General features: G+C 51.5%; 1 protein-coding gene across 1 annotated transcript in view; it reads right to left on the bottom strand.

The window, feature by feature from the left end:
- Nucleotides 1–17,034, bottom strand: part of UBLCP1 (ubiquitin like domain containing CTD phosphatase 1) — a 37,032-nt gene that overhangs the window by 15,238 nt on the left and 4,760 nt on the right. The window contains exons 3-4 of the mRNA XM_088479012.1: nucleotides 12,032–12,117; nucleotides 11,567–11,682 (exon numbers count right to left, since the gene is read on the bottom strand). Coding sequence (XP_088335138.1) covers nucleotides 11,567–11,682; nucleotides 12,032–12,117 — 202 coding nt within the window. The remainder of the gene's footprint in view (nucleotides 1–11,566; nucleotides 11,683–12,031; nucleotides 12,118–17,034) is intronic.

Genomic DNA, 17,034 nt, shown 5'->3' with positions numbered 1-17,034 from the left:
GGAGGGGTCAGGGAGGTAGTGCAGAGTGGTAGTGGTGAGTATGGAGGGGTCAGAGTGGTAGTGGTGAGTATGGAGGGGTCACGGGTAGTGAAGATAGGTAGTGGTGAGTATGGAGGGGTCAGGGGGTAGTGCAGAGTGGTAGTGGTGAGTATGAAGGGGTCAGAGATAGTGAAGATAGGTAGTGGTGAGTATGGAGGGGTCACGGGTAGTGAAGATAGGTAGTGGTGAGTATGGAGGGGTCAGGGGGTAGTGCAGAATGGTAGTGGTGAGTATGGAGGGGTCAGGGGTAGTGAAGATAGGTAGTGGTGAGTATGGAGGGGTCAGGGAGGTAGTGCAGAGTGGTAGTGGTGAGTATGGAGGGGTCAGGGGTAGTGAAGATAGGTAGTGGTGAGTATGGAGGGGTCAGGGGTAGTGCAGAGTGGTAGTGGTGAGTATGGAGGGGTCAGGGGGTAGTGCAGAGTGGTAGTGGTGAGTATGGAGGGGTCAGGGGTAAAGAAGATAGGTAGTGGTGAGTATGAAGGGGTCAGAGATAGTGAAGATAGGTAGTGGTGAGTATGGAGGGGTCAGGGAGGTAGTGCAGAGTAGTAGTGGTGAGTATGGAGGGGTCAGGGAGATAGTGCAGAGTGGTAGTGGTGAGTACTGAGGGGTCAGGGAGGTTGTGATGAGTATGGAGGGGTCAGGAGGGTAGTGGAGATAGGTAGTGGTGAGTATGGAGGGGTCAGGGGGTAGTGCAGAGTGGTAGTGGTGAGTATGGAGGGGTCAGAGAGTAATGCAGATAGGTAGTGGTGAGTATGGATGAGCCAGGGGGTAGTGGAGATAGGTAGTGGTGAGTATGGAGGGATCAGGGAGGTAGTGGTCAGCCACCCAGTAACCTTTGCAATGCTGGTCAGTTGTGGGTAAATGAGACCAGTACACATGTACTAACATTATGCCACCTGTAGTGCCCACACATTATGCCACCTGTAGTAACCACAAAGTGTACTCACCAACAGCAGCCTCAGGAAGCAGGCAGAGCAGCAGTCACAGCCTCACAAAGAGTCACACTGTCACATCCATGAGGCTGTGCTGCTGCTGCTGGGTCAGAGGAGCATGTGATGTGCTCCAATCAGAGCTCAGCACATTCTCTTCTGACCCCACTGCAGAGACTACTGGGAGTTATTACCCAGTAGTGCACTGCAGTGCTGAGTCTGATTGCACGGTAGAGCTTATATCCCCTTCTTGCTAGGGACCTGGAAGTGACGTGAGTGAGGGCGGAAGTGCAGTTCATGCCCTGATGACGTCAGGGTCCTCTCCGTGAAGGGGATTTAGACACTACCCTGACTGCACTGTGCTCCAGTCCCCTGCATGTAGCTGCCGGCCGGGTCAGTCACAGCCCCACTTCGGCCGGCGTAGGGCTGCGTGCGCTAGTGGTTGGGGCCCCTTTGTGTGTGATGGCACCGGGACGACTGCCCCTTTGCGCCCCCCCTCTTAATCTGGCCCTGTGCAGGATGACACGCCAATCACGCTTATATGACTGCCCTGACATCAAACTAAGTTTTTGGTTGATTACCACATTATAACTATTGATCTATGTAATTAATGTCATGTTGTTTCAACAAGATACAAGAATTTTACACTTATTTGGAATAGATTTGATGATTTTTTTTCTAATATGATATATATATAATAGTTAAAAATAATAAATAAATGTAGTTCATTTGTCAGTTATCGGGCACCATAGAGTTAAGCTTTCAGCCTCCCAGGATGCACCAGGGTCCCCCTCCTATACCCCGCCCTCGAGCCAAGGCACCTCAGTTAGTTACCAAGCCATAGGCCGGAGGAGGAGAAGGACGAGAGAGAAAGAAGATCTGGATACACACAAGAATCACACTCTCACCAGAGGGAGACGGGAAAACCGGTGACCAGACCAAAACCCATCTGCAGCACAGGTGCGACAGGGCGTGAGTCCTGTGGAACCCTATGGACTTCGTAGAAATAGAGATAAAGGTAAGTTCTTACCATATCTCATATTTTCTACTTCAGGGTCCATAGGGTATCCACAGGATACCTTGGGGATGTCCCAAAGCAGTATCCTTTAAGGGTGGGGACGCTCCTGTGCTGAAAGGAGAATCCGCAGCCCGAAGGAAGCATCCTGAGAGGCGAAGGTGTCAAACCTGTAATATCTCACGAAGGTATGGACAGAGGACCACGTAGCAGCCTTGCAGATCTGGACTGCAGAGGCACCACGTCGAGCTGCCCATGAAGGACCCACAGACCTAGTGGAATGAGCCTTCAAAGAAGGAGGAACCGGCAGACTTTCATGAAGATAAGCTTCAGAAATAGCCATACGGATCCAGGCTGCCAAAGTTTGCTTTGAAGCAGGCCAACCCTTTTTACGGAAGCCATAGAGGACAAACAAGGCGTCCGACTTCCTAAACGAAGAAGTGCAGTCAACATAAGTCCTTAAGGCCCGCACAACATCCAAAGTGGCCTCACCCACTGAAAGACCAGGTGAGTTAAAGGCCGGAACAACTATTTCCTCGTTAACATGAAACTGGGAAACAACTTTGGGAAGAAATTCAGGCCGAGTGCGGAGCACTGCCCTGTTCCCATGAAAAATCAAGAAAGGGGGTCTACAAGAGAGAGCCCCTAAATCAGAAACACGTCTGGCCGAAGCTATGGCCAGAAGGAAAACAGTCTTAGCTGTTCGCCATTTAAGATCCACTGAGCCCAGTGGTTCAAACGGCGGTCCCCGGAGAGCCCTCAGGACCACAGCCAAATCCCAAGGCGCCACAGGTGGAACAAAGGGCGGCTGAATGCGGAGAACACCTTGCATAAAAGGTGCGCACATCCGGGATTGTAGCAATCCTACGGTGAAACCAGACAGACAGGGCTGAAACCTGTACCTTCAAAGAAGCGAGGCGAAGCCCATGATCTAATCCCGCTTGTAGGAAGGCAAGTACCCTAGACAGACAAAACTCCCGCGGTGCATAACCTCTCGGTCGACACCATTGGAAGAACGTATGCCACACGCGATGGTATATCCTCGCGGACGACGGTTTCCGAGCTCGCAACATGGTACGCACCACAGAGCTGGAAAACCCCCTGGACCTCAACATGGCTGTCTCAACAGCCACGTCGTCAAAGACAGCCGAGCCAGGTCCGGGTGAAGACAAGGACCCTGCGACAGGAGGTCCGGTCGTAGCGGCAACCGCAGAGGACTGTCCACGGACAGACCCTGAAGGTCTGAGAACCAGTGCCGTCTGGGCCACGCGGGAGCTATCAACAGGAGCGTCCCTCCTTCCTGTTTGAATTTCCGGATTACCTGTGGAAGAAGGGAAACAGGAGGAAACAGATATGCGAACCGGAACGTCCACCGGACGGACAGAGCATCCACCAGAGACGCCTCTTCGTCTCTTGTGCGAGACCCGTACACCGGCAACTTGCACCTCTACGAGAGCCGCCCGACTTCGGGTTCCTCCTTGCCTGTTTATGTAGGCCACGGTGGTAGCGTTGTCCGACTGGACCTGCACCGGACGACCCTGGAGAATCCGATGTGCCTGCTGGAGAGCATTGAAGACCGCCCGGAGTTCCAATATATTTATTGGAAGTTCCACTTCTGCCGGTGTCCACCTGCCCTGGAACAAATGTGGACCCGAAACTGCTCCCCAGCCCCGAAGACTGGCGTCCGTTGTCAACAGGGCCCAATTTGGTACCCAGAACGGACGTCCCTTGCTGAGATGGGTCGTCTGCAACCACCAGGCAAGGGACAGGCGAACCTCCGGGGTGAGCACTATCGTCTGGGACTTGAGAGACTGAGGCAGCCCGTTCCACTTGGACAGGATCATTTGCTGCAGAGGTCTGGAGTGAAACTGGGCATATTCCACCATGTCGAACACCGACACCATGGAGCCCAGTAACCTCATCGCCGAGTGTAGAGACACCCGGCAGCTGTGCAGACAACTGCGCACCCTCGACTGTAAAGCAGAGATCTTTTCCTCCGTCACAAAGATCCTTTGCTGTCCGGAATCCAATAAGGCTCCGAGGTGCAGAATCCGCCGAGACGGGATTAGAGTGGACTTCTGCCAGTTGATTAACCAGCCGTGTCGTTGCAGCAGCGCAATGGTCAGGTCCAAGTGGCGTAGGAGCTCTGGAGATCCTGCCACTAATAACAGGTCGTCCAAGTACGGCAACATGCGGACTCCCTGCAGCCGCAGAGAAGCCGCCATGACCGCCATCACCTTTGTGAACACACGCGGTGCTGTCGCCAGGCCAAAAGGTAACGCCCGAAACTGAAAATGGTCGCTGCGGATTGCAAACCTGAGGAACTGTTGATGGCGCAAAAGAATAGGGACATGCAGGTAAGCGTCCTGTATGTCCAATGACACCATGTAGTCCCCAGGTTCCAGCGCCAGAATGATGGACCGTAGGGTCTCCATCCGAAACCTCGGCACCCGCAAAGACTTGTTGAGAGCTTTGAGGTTGAGAATCGGACGATACGACCCATTGGGTTTCTGCACCAAAAAAAGATTTGAATAGAAACCCTGGCCCCTCTGGGAGCCAGGGTTTCTATTCAAATCTTTTTTTGGTGCAGAAACCCAATGGGTCAGAGTTGTTTGTCCTCTATGGCTTCCGTAAAAAGGGTTGGCCTGCTTCAAAGCAAACTTTGGCAGCCTGGATCCGTATGGCTATTTCTGAAGCTTATCTTCATGAAAGTCTGCCGGTTCCTCCTTCTTAGAAGGCTCATTCCACTAGGTCTGTGGGTCCTTCGTGGGCATCTCGACGTGGTGCCTCTGCAGTCCAGATCTGCAAGGCTGCTACGTGGTCCACTCTGGGAGAGTGGAACAGGCACTATAACTCCAGCCTGGAGCATAGTGTGCAAAACCTTCCGCAGCTCCGTGGACTTGTTCCGGTCTGATGGTAGACCCGTGGTGAAGAATCGAGCCGGGGGTCTGTGCCGGAAAGATAGGGCGTACCCGTGGGAGACCACCTCGAGAACCCAAGTGTCTGTCGTGGTGACCGACCAACACCGGGCGAACTGCAGCAGGCGGCCTCCCACTTTGGGATCCCCCAACGGGAGGCCCGGACCGTCAGGCCGCAGGCTTGTCATCAGGCTTAGGGGCTGGACGTCTGGTACTCCATGCCTGCTTCCGGGGCTTGGCCGATTTTTTGGGACCAGCCTGTCCGGGAAAAGACTATGGGTTGGGCCTGCCCTGGGCCCTATAAGACCGAAAGGACGATGGTCCTGAACCAGAAGGAGCCGCGGCCGACGGGAGACATGCCGATTTGGCTGCCACCAGCGTGGCCGCAATCTTGTCCAGATCCGGACCGAAGAGAACTTCTCCGTTAAAGGGCAACGCCTCCAAACCCTTTTTGGAGTCAGCGTCCGCCTTCCAGGATCGCAACCACACGGTGCGACGAGCAGCCACCGCTGCTGAAGAAATTCGAGACACCAGTGTACTAATGTCTAAGGCAGCCTCGTTGATATATGTGGCCAAATCACGGAGATTACCAATCAACTCCGTTTGTTCGGCCGGACAGTCGGAATCAAAGGACGCCTCCAATGAATCCGCCCAGCGCTCCATCGCTCTGGCAACCCAGCAAATGGCCATAGCCGGCCGCGCTGCCCCCCCCGCCCTTGCGGTCCGTAGCATCCTTAAGGGAGGACATGGATGGCATCGGCAATGTAGCACTACGGACAAGACGTTTCACATGAGAATCCACCTGTGGAGGGGATTCCCATTTAGCAAAATAATTATCCACGAACGGATAAGCCACCGCCAGGAGCCTCTGCGGCTGGTATCGTTTGCCAGGCTGTTTCCACGCCTCCTCTAAATGGTCCATTAACTGACCCGAAAGAGGAAAGACTGTGGCGTCACCCTTCACATCCTTAAAAAAGGCATACTTGGATTTAGCAGCTGGGGGAACTTCGTCCTCAATCACCAAGGCTGTGCGGACTGCCCGAATAAGTCCAGGAATATATACCTTGGACCTAGCGTCAGCGTCCTTAGTATGGAGAGGTTCCTGATCGTAAGGATCCAGAATCTCCCCATCATCAGACGTCCCTTCGTCATCCTCATAAGGAGCCGACAGAGACGCCACCGGCCGTTTGTGTGGCCGCATCACAGTCTCCCCCTGCAACACATCCGACAAGTGCTGTACAGAACTCGTCAGGGAGTTAACCCACGCCGGCTCCTGAGAAACTGGGAGAGGGGAAATAGGGAGACTGCGGGGTACCACCAATTGTCTTGGGAAACCCTGCATGGGTGACGATACCACTGACTGCTGGGACAAACCCATCTGTGTAATCGCGGGCTGCGGAGCTAACTGGCCCACTAAGGTTGAAAGCGCCTGAGCGAAACAAGCCCAGGGCGGCTCCTGTACCGGTGCTGTAACCGTAATAGGCCGCGCCATCGACAAACACTGCCGGCAGAGGCCCTCCGCGCTACCCTCCCCCTCCGCTAAAGGTACTTTACATGTAGTACACTGTAGCCGGAGAGGAAAATCACTTTCAGACATGATGGTACTAAGTATGTGACCCCTCTCACCAATTGTATTTTAAAGAGGTGAGAGACCACCCTGCAGCACCGCACCGCAAGGGCTTAGCAGAAAGAACAGGGACAGTAATAAAGCTGAGAGTTAGAATAAAAGATACAGCCAGCAGCACTAGCACAGTCACATACAATGCAAAGAAAATCAATTCCTGCACGAACCAGCGCTGGTCACTCAACTACGCAGACACAGGGTCTGGTAGGACACAGCGCTGCATACACAGACCTGACCACAAGCGGAGGAGAGGTATGCGGGGGGACCCAGACCAAGAGGCTTCCAGCAGCGTTCACCATGCGTTCAGGAAGATGGCCGCCGAGGAGCAGAGAGGAGGCTGGCCTGGGGGAGGAGCGCTGCCACAGGGCCAGTCGGCAGAGTGCAGAGAGGACTGTGTGCAGCGGAGGAGGTGCCGGCTGTGAGACAGGGAAGGCGCGCTCCCCTGGCATGCATTTAACCCCTGGGACGCCGCAGCGCTACCGCTCTGCTGCGGTCCGCTGTCCCAGGGGGGTAGTGGAAGCGCAGGTTCTTACCTGGTTCCACGCTGCAGCCAGTCCCCAGGGAGCCCCCTGCCTGGGGACTCTGGACCATGTAACAGCGGGGACCCACCGCGGGACCCTGCTGCTTACCTTGCTGTCCCCCTTGAATCCGGCCATGGTCCGGAACATCTGGGGTCACCGCTAGCTGTGACCCCAGATGCTCACCAGCATCCCCGGATCGGTACCGGCGTTCTGGTACAGGCGGGGGTGTAGGGAAGACAGCATGGACGTCAGGACTGACTGTCCATGCTGTACAACCAGATGTGCAGCCACAGCTGCATGCAGAAAAGCTTCAGGGGCTCTTCTTATCCCCCACTCCAACAGGTGCACCCGACTCCGGCCGGGCACCAAACTAAACTGAGGTGCCTTGGCTCGGGGGCGGGGTATAGGAGGGGGACCCTAGTGCATCCTGGGAGGCTGAAAGCTTAACTCTTTGGTGCCCTGCGACTGACGTCACACCTATACCCCAAGGTATCCTGTGGATACCCTATGGACCCTGAAGTAGAAAAAAAAGGAGGAGAAGGGCAGAGGGGAGAAGGGCAGAGGGATGGGTTGTATCCACAACTGTAAGATATATATTTTTGTCAACAACAAATATAACTAAAAACAATTTACTTGCCTTATACCCCCAGGTAAAATGGCCTACTCGGGTGGCAGATAAATAACTGAACAAATGATGGCTAACGTAGGGCCACACCTGTGCCCAATACTGACATATGACAGGACATGCCCAAAGACAATGTACCAAGGGCCTGATCCTGATGTTGTCGATGTTGAGTGACAGCACGCCCCCTTTGGCGGGCAGGTCGGGGGGGTGGCTGCCCAGACGGAGGCGTTCCCATGGGAACGCCTACTGTTTGGGGGCGGCCCCACTGTCATCACAAGTGATGTCAGAGGGAGAGCTTTCGGCTCTGTTTGAGCCGAAAGCTCTCTGGGGCTTGCGGCCACGAGACCCTACCACAAGGCCGCTCGCTATAGCTGTGGGGGGCAACCCACAGCTGTGCGAGCGGCCAGGAATCCGTTCCATTAAAAAAAAAAAAAAAAAAGGACGCCCTGATTCAGAGCGAGCGTCCGGCTCTGAATCAGGGCCCAAGTCCGCTCTAGAAGACCCACATCTAGGACAGGAGTGATCTTCTGCCAACCCTATCAAATATCTGCGATGCCCCAAGATAGCCCTATAAAATATATTGGGAAAAAGTTCTACATATGATGCAATTGGGATTAAACAGAAACAGATAATGGGCCTGATTCAGAGATGGACGCTAATGTGTTCGCAGCTGCATTTTTGGACGCAACGTAGTTGCAAAAATATGCTGTTGTGTGCAAAAGTCACCTGAAGATAAATACGCCCACTGCTGCCTTCTTACCTGCGTGCGATGATGCATACCTGCGTAAATATAGGTACCATCGAAGCACATCGGCAGCCATTTTGCTCTTGCGGAAGGTCTGACCAGCCGCAGACTCTGGAGCTCTCCTCTCACGCAGAGGGCTCTCATGCTGCACAATAATATGTGTGTGGTCAGATATGGAAAGGGAATCAGTATGATTTACCGCCGGACCCATGCCCGGCGGTTGGAATCCCGACAGCGGCATTCCGGCAGAGGAGGAAATCCCGATCGTCAAAGGTAAGGTAAGTATACACTAACCTATTTCTACCCCCTAACCCTCCCTTAGGGGTGCCTAACCCTAACCTTCCCCCCTCTAAGTGCCTAACGCTAACCCCCCTTTCTCCTAGCCTAAACCTAACCTCCCGGGGGGGGGGGGGGGGGTGCCTAACCTCAAGCCCCCCCCCGGGAACCCTAAACCTAACCCTCACCCCCCCCCCCCCCCGGTCGGCACCCCTTCGATCAGGATGTCTAATGACAGGTGTTGGCAAATCGACGCCTGTCTTTAGACCCTTGCCGAGATATGACAGTCGGGAAGCCGGCTGTCGGGATTAGGTCAGCCGTCTTCCCGACTGCATACCATGGAAAGTGATCCCTCCATTATGCCAATCCTGTTTTTTAATATATTGTATTGTAGTGGAGTTTGAAGGAAAGATTAGTGCACAGATATTGCTTTGTCAGGAGGGTTCTCTGGGCCTGATTCAGACCTGCTCGCGAGCGCTGAGCGCTCGCAAGTGGGTCGATGTTGGCCCAGTGTGCATTCGCACGACAGAGCCGGCTCCGTCGTGCGCATGCGCGAGACCCGGATAGCGACGGGCAAGCCGTCGCTCCGGGTCTCGTACCAAAGGGGGCGTGCTGTCGATGTTGAGTGACAGCACGCCCCCCTTGGTGGGAGGCCAGGGGGCGTGGCTGGCCAGACGGAGGCGTTCCCATGGGAACGCCTACCGTCTGGGGCCGGCCCCACTGACATCACAAGTGATGTCAGTGGGAGTGCTTTCGACTCTGATAGAGCCGAAAGCACTCTAGGGCTTGCGGCAACGAATCCCCACCACAGGGGTCTCGTCGCAAGCCTGATGGTCGCGATGGTTTTGACCATCGCGACCATCTTCCTGGTAGTCACCCACAGCTACACGAGCGGCCAGGAGGCCGCTCTAAAAATAAACCAGCATCCAGCTCTGAATCAAGGCCTCAGTCAATAACAGCCCATCTAATGGATTGTTATGATCATCGGTGGACAGCTACCTAGATACAATGGCAGCATAATGCTGAACCTGTAAGTTAAGGGAAAATGTTGAACCAGTGTACAGTATGTTTCTCAGCAGCTGTGAGAACAGCAAAGGTTTCCTTATTGAGTTCTCAACAAATTGTCTGGTAAGGCCCATAGAAGACAATGAACTGCATATAACCACTTCTCCTGCAGGGGCCTCACATTCTCTCCCACACCCTGGCCTGGGGGGTCACCATGTTGGTGGTGTTGGAGTCCTTCTCTTACCTTCTGAACCCTCCCTTTCATTCTTTCCATTCAAGGCTCAAGCTATCCGCCTACTCCAACCTGTTCACTTTCGAGTAGCTGGCTTTTTTCATCCCCCTGGCCTTAGCTCCAAACTCCTTGATAACTTTGCTTCTTGGCTCCTAATCTTCAAATGGGCTCATTTCTTCCACAAAGCTTTCCAGCACTCATCCTATCCCACTACTCCATGCTCCTTCCTCACTATCTAGCCCATCGGTGTCACCCCTGTTTTGTCTGCCCCTCCCCCTTTAGAATGTAAGCTCTCATGAGCAGGGCCCTCTTCCCTCATGTGCTTCTCAGTGTCTTACTTATACTTTCATTTACTCCTAGCTCCCCACAAAGGCACCTAACACTTGGTTGCTGACACCTTCTGCTTATTTAAGTATTACTTAGCAATGTTTATAAACCATGTATTTGTCCTGCATTGTTTGTTAATAACTGTTTTTCTTTTGTGCTTTGTAAGGCGCTGCGGAACCCTTGTGGCGACATAAATAAAAGGATAATAATAATTTAACAGGTAGCAATTTTTAGTTGCAGTTGGATCATTTAAACTTATTTACAAAAGTGTTACATTAAAATAAACTAGGGAATCCCAGCGGTAACCACCATAGTTATGGAGGATATAATGGATATTAGTTACTGAAGATATAATGGAGCTAATGATTTGAGGGTATTTTTCATAAAGAGTTCTGCTAAATATGGTGTCCCAACCACATTGTGCAAAGAAACCTTTCCATTGTGACAGCATTCTAAAAAAATGGACATTAATCTCCTCTACCAAGAAGCGTAGGGCACCACAGTGCTCTGGACGACCTATAAGGCTTTCACCACATCGACGTCCTCGAGGCAAACCTCTAGGCATGTTTGGTGTAAACAATGCGAGATGAAGTGAACAACAAAATAACAGCAGTCAGTGATTGAGGTCCCCGCAAGACGCTGATATATGTGGCTGCAAATAACTGCCACCGTTTCCAGTCCACCCAGCAGAGGTACAGGGAGAGTTCACCAACTGTCACATTTTCCAAAGCACAATGGTGATGCATTGTAAATGACTGGCAAGACATTTTGCCACAATACTCTGAAATGAAGCAACGCCAGTATTTTTCTGCAAATCTACAAACCAAGACCTTTAATTTGGTATATGATGTGCCCTGCTTAGACAACAGCATCAAAGAAATATGTCACTCATAAAAGTCGTCCTTCTGCTATTTATAGTTTTCAGTACCTTGAATCGGTTTACTGCTACTATGTAATGTTTGTACTTGTTTTTTTATTCAGACTAAATGTCTGGCACAAAAGAAGGTGAAAAAAAACATTAACAAGGCACATTTTAAGTGCCCACACAAAACAATGGCTTGCCAACTAAAGGACATAGTACAATCTGCAGCACATAATATTGTGTCATGGGCTGAAATGGTGTATACAGATAAAGTGTTGATCATCACTTTGGATCAGCCGCATTAATTGGAGTGATCTTTTAAGAAGTAATTACACCAGAGTGAGCATGGGCTGTAGAGTATATACAAAATGCCAGACTCACAGGGAAGGTATCCCAGGTGACACACACATTAAAACATGGGCATTAAATGTGCAGGCGGCATACTAACCGAACAGTGTATAGTCGACATCTAGAACCAGCAGCTTTTTCCCTTCCCTCGGAGGATTTAGCATTTCCACTTTGTAGTCTTTAACACGACGTGAGATCTTAGCCAGGTTTTCTTCCCTGGAAATACATACCATTAATTTGTTTTACAGATAGGGGGTGCTGATGAGCCTAGTTATGGGGTTGCTGTAACAGTAACCCCAGCACAGCTTCTCTGTTATAGTATTCCTGGCCAGGGCACAGAACACCACCTACAGGTTCTCCTACTAATCGTCATGACACTGGAAGACGCAGGAAAATTAAAACATATCAATTTGAATTGAGTAGAGTGGAGCAAAATACGTAGTTGTAGAGAAACGTCTTTTGGCTATACATTTATTTAATAAAAATCTTCCTAAAGAACATTAGTTTACAGTATTGCTGCAAAAGTGAGTGTCAGGCTTTACAAATATCAAATCAAATGTCATACCGATTTTCCACCTCCACAACCTCATCTTCAATGTCAAAGTCATTGACAACGTCGTCATTGTCTGGTGGTGGAGCCAGGACGTCCTCCTGCAATAAAGCAAAGCAGACAACTACTTATTGCAAGCAAATCAAACTGTAACTACTGCAGACTAATTAGAGTAGCTAAAACCCAAAGGGGTCGCAATTGTCTATTGGGTGCTGCGCAAGCTCCTTTATCTAATTTTCGCCATGCATGCTCCTTACTACAGTATTCAAGTAGAAATTGCTTATCACAGCACCCGCACGGTAATTCTACAGTGAGCGACCTGGGAGGGACGGGGGGAGGATAGGGGAGAGCATGAAAACAGGAGGTATGGTAAGAACTTACCTTTGTTATCTCTGTTTCTACGAAGTCCATAGGGTCCACAGGGTTGACCTTGGGGCATAGGTTGGGAACCAAATCCGGGCACCACGCAGTTAAAGCTTTTAGTTCCCAGGATGCACTTGGGTCCACACTCCCTATAACCCCACCCCCAGCCAGAGGCTCCTCAGTTTGTAAGTAGCCAAAGGCCGGAGGAGGAGAGAAAAAGAGAGAAGGAAGACTGGAACACACAAGAAACCATACTCACAGAAGTGGGAGACGGAAAACCGGTGACCAGCCGCACAGCCCATATGAAGCCAGGTGCGTCAGGGCGGGCGCCCTGTGGACCCTATGGACTTCGTAGAAACAGAGATAACAAAGGTAAGTTCTTACCATATCTCCTGTTTTCTACTTCAGGGTCCATAGGGGGTCCACAGGGTTGACCATGGGGATGTCCCAAAGCAGTTCAACCAAGGGTGGGGACGCTCCTGTGCTGAGAGGAGAATCCGCCGCCAAAAAAGGAAGCATCCTGAGAGGCAAAGGAAACCAATGCCTAGAACCTTAAAAAGGTGCGGACAGAAGACCACGTGGTCACCTAGTAAGGCAAAACAGCCAAGGCGCCACAGCGAGCCACTCACGAGGGTTACATGGCCCGAGAAAAAACAAGCATCAACAACAGAAAGGCCTACCCATGGGTAGGGCCCCTGAAGAAGACATACGAGGCCATCCAGCCAACATTTGGCTATAGGCCGGCCATCCTTTCCTGTTAAAACCAGAAATCTCAGACCACCAATAAGGAGTCCGATTTCCGTAAGGAACTTGAACGGATCACATAAATCCACACTGGCCGGACCACAGTCAATGAGGCCACACCAGCCGAGAGGACTGGGGACTGAATGGCCGTACCATAAGTTCCAGAATAATATGGAACCTAAAAATCACTAAGAAGAAACACAGGGTGAGAGCAAGTCACACCCTGACATGATGCCCTCCAGAAGAGGGAGCCACATGAGAACGCTCCCAATTCCGACACTCACCTGGTTGATATAAACACCCTGAGAGAAAGAGAGAGAGCCAAAGCAATAGACCATGTAATGGCTATCACAACCAGCGGTTCCATTGACTGTCCCCGGAGGGAACGAAGAACCACGACTAACTCCCAAGGAGTCCCTAGGGAGGACAAATGGAGGCATAATCCAGAAAACACACCAAAGGATGAACTGGATACCAGAGTGGAGCAATTCCATATCTTAATCATACTGACAGTGGAGAGATCCGCACTGTCAGGAAGGCCAGGCCGAGGGTGAAACCCAAGCCAGCCAGAAGGAATGCCAGAATATCTGGAAATCCTGGACACCGGAGGATCGTATCGACAGGTATAAAACCATAAGAATTATGGCTGCCACAGTTTGTGGTAGGTCCCAGCAAAAGCTGATCCATGTGCTCTAATCATTCCAACGATGACAAAGCCAGGGAAGCCGTAAGAGCACTGTAGGGACGCAGTCAAAGACAAACGACCCAGGTCCAAGGCAAACCCCAGGACCCTGAGACAACAGGTCTGGGCAGTGAAGCATCAGGAATGGAGTATCATATGGAGAGACTCCGAAAAACCATGTACCCCTGACATCTGGGGCAATCAGGAGCCACCAGCAGGAAAGCATCTCCGTGTCGATTGAAACACTTCCCTCGAGGAAGAATGGAGACCGGAGAACACAGGTATGCAAATTGGAAGGACCACTTCACCGACAAAGAGTCACTGAAGGTTGCTTCAGAATCCCCAGAGTTGGACTGTAACACCATAGTGTGATAGAGTCAGAAGGCCATGAGGGTCACCTCAGGAGGGCCCCCCCCCTGCTCACCAGGAGATGAAACCTCTCTTGGGGAAGAGACTAGTCCCCGGGATGCACGTCGTGAGGGCTGAGGACTCCCGCTTCCCAATGGATAGCACCTGAAATGAACGCTGTTGAGATGCTCGGGAGGAGACCCTCGGACAATGTCCGAATGTATGACATACCTGACATTGCCACCCAACGAACAGTATTGCTAAAAAGGAAGCCACTGTTCTGACCCTGTCGGACTGAACTTTTTCAGGGTCACGGGGAAACAAGGGCTATGCCAGAGTGAAGGCCCAAGACAGGCTAAAGTTCCAACAAGTTAATTGACAGGGTGGAATCGACAGACATCCAACTGCACTGAAATGGATGCGAACCAGACACTGTCCTTAGCAAAGAATACCCTGGACGAGATGGCCATAGTCACCCAAAAAGGGACTGACTTGAATCCGGGGAGAGCATCATCGTTTGAACAGTGATCAGACAGAAAAAACTTGTTCCATCTGGAGATAAGCCAATTACGGAAAGGCCTGGAATGGAACTAAGCCCATTCCACCCCTCCAAAGGCAGACACTGAATAGTGGACCATGCATCCCAGAGTGTAAAGACATATGTCGACTGCGCAGACATCCATGTACTCCTAATGGAAGAGTGGAGATACCGTCTTACGCCAGAAGAATTCTCAGATTCTGAGAATCCAGCAGGGTTCCTAGGTGAAGAATACCCAGAGAGGGATGCTGGGAGGACTTTTTCCCCATTGATTAAACGTCTGCACCCTGAAGAAGCCACAGTCAACCTGACCCGGCTGTAAAGTACCCCGGTGATCCTGCTAAGAGCAGGAGGCCATCCAGGTACAGGAGCATTGGGATATACTGAGCATAAGAACTGTCAGAAAATCCAAAACGCTGGTAAACCCCTGTGGGGCCGAGAACAGTCCCAACAGGCAGAGCCCGAAAAATTGTAAGTGCTGTGATACAGCAAACCTCAGTCCATGCTGAGGCAAGGTCTCTGTAAGTACCCGTAGGCATGCGTCCTGTATATCCAGTGATACCATAAAGTCCCCAGGTTCCAAACATAGTATGATGGAGCATAGGGATTGCCTCCTGAGCCCAGGTAGCTTTAGGAACTGGTTCAGGGAATTGAGACAGAGAATAGGCCAAAGAGGACCATTCAGCCACCGCACCAGAAAGAAAGCAGAACAACCAGTCCCTCGCTGAGAAAGTGGGGATGGCCCAATTAGCTCCGCTTACCGCAACTGTATAGCTTTCTGGATTTGTAAGGCCCTGTTCGGGTCCGAATAAGGGCCTGCGTACCATCACATGGAAATAGGCCGCCTGAGCAAACAGAGGGCGTACCCTCCTACCCACGTAGCCGTGGCAACTTGACACTAGTACCGGGCGAACTGAGAAAATCGCCATCTCCCAGTGGTAGGCCTGTCTCATCAGGCTGAAGATATATCCGTAGGTTCAGAAGCAGGATCGGCTGGCAGTCCAGGCCTGATCGGTACTGGATATGTCGGCCCTTGTAAAGGCCGACAGTCTATGCAAAAACAGACTTTTAGGCTGACCCAGAGGACAAAAAGACTTAATAGACTTAGTCTGAGGCCCTGTAGTGGGCATAGCTGAAGGCGGTAAATTTGTACTGCCACTGTCAAGGTCAGGACCCAACAAGATCTACCCTATAGACAGTATTCTGCACCTCTGCATTCCCAGAGCGCAGCCATAGGGTATTACGGAGGATACAGTCGCAGCCGGAACTCTGAAAGTTAGGAGACTGATATCCAATATAGGCATGTCCACCTATGACAACTGCATAGATTGCGTGAGCGAAAAAATACATTTGAACCCCAGACGTGTTGGAGGGGACAAAATATTACAAATGCATCAGCTCAGTATGCAATAGTATTAACCAACCATGCTATAGCCATGGTAGGATGGGTAACAACCCCTGAAAGCGAGTATGCTGATTTCAGGCAGAATTACCACCTACGGATCGGAAGAATCCGACCACGCGGGAATGGGATGCGTAGTAACGTCTGTAATCAGACGAGTAACACGCCCATCCACCCCCGGAGGGGCTCGTGATGACCCCCAGGGAATTTGGGACAGGAGGCCAAACACTGTTGTAATACCTCGTATCTGGCAACAGCCAGAGTCCCGCCATGCGATCCACCCGCTAGTCAGCAACAGGGAACCAGAAGGCACGTAATACTAAGGGTATATGATACAGGTGCAGGTCAACATTCACTGTAACCAGAATGGACCTGCTACCAGCCCCAAAGCAGGGATAATAATACCTGAAATAGGCCTCCCCCCGTGTAAGAGGGAAAGAGCCCAAAACAGTATCCAGTTCACAGCAGAGCCAACTGGGAAGTAACCACAGGGCGTCGACCACGCCAATTTGCGTTTCGTAGAAAACGACATCCACCCAGGGTGGCTGTTGTGGTAATCCCTGCAAGGGGAATGACAGACTATTGTGGCACCAGGGAGAATTCATATACTCGAAAAACCCCTGCAGGGAGCTATAGTCTGTGTCAAAGGGGAAGAGTGCAAGAAACTGCAAGATACCCTGAGATGAAAAGGGCAGTATGGTGAAGTAACCCCAAGTGAGGTACAACAATGGGGCCCGCCCGGCGATCCGCAATTGAGAGGATCCCGAGAAAACAAACCGCCCAAGGGGGTCGTGAAAGGGGCCGGCACCCGATGACGCCACATACAGAACCCTTTAAGAGTTAAATCCTCCGCATTAACACCTGCAGCACATGGCTTGCAGGATAGTAAAAATGGGTGCAGTATAATGCTCTATCTCCTGGTCAGACATATCTGACCAATC

This window comes from Taudactylus pleione, unplaced genomic scaffold (assembly GCF_031769625.1).
Source record: "Taudactylus pleione unplaced genomic scaffold, aTauple2 ptg000225l, whole genome shotgun sequence".
In the NCBI taxonomy this organism is placed as follows: Eukaryota; Metazoa; Chordata; class Amphibia; order Anura; family Myobatrachidae; genus Taudactylus; species Taudactylus pleione.
This window is presented reverse-complemented; position numbering and strand designations above follow the sequence as displayed.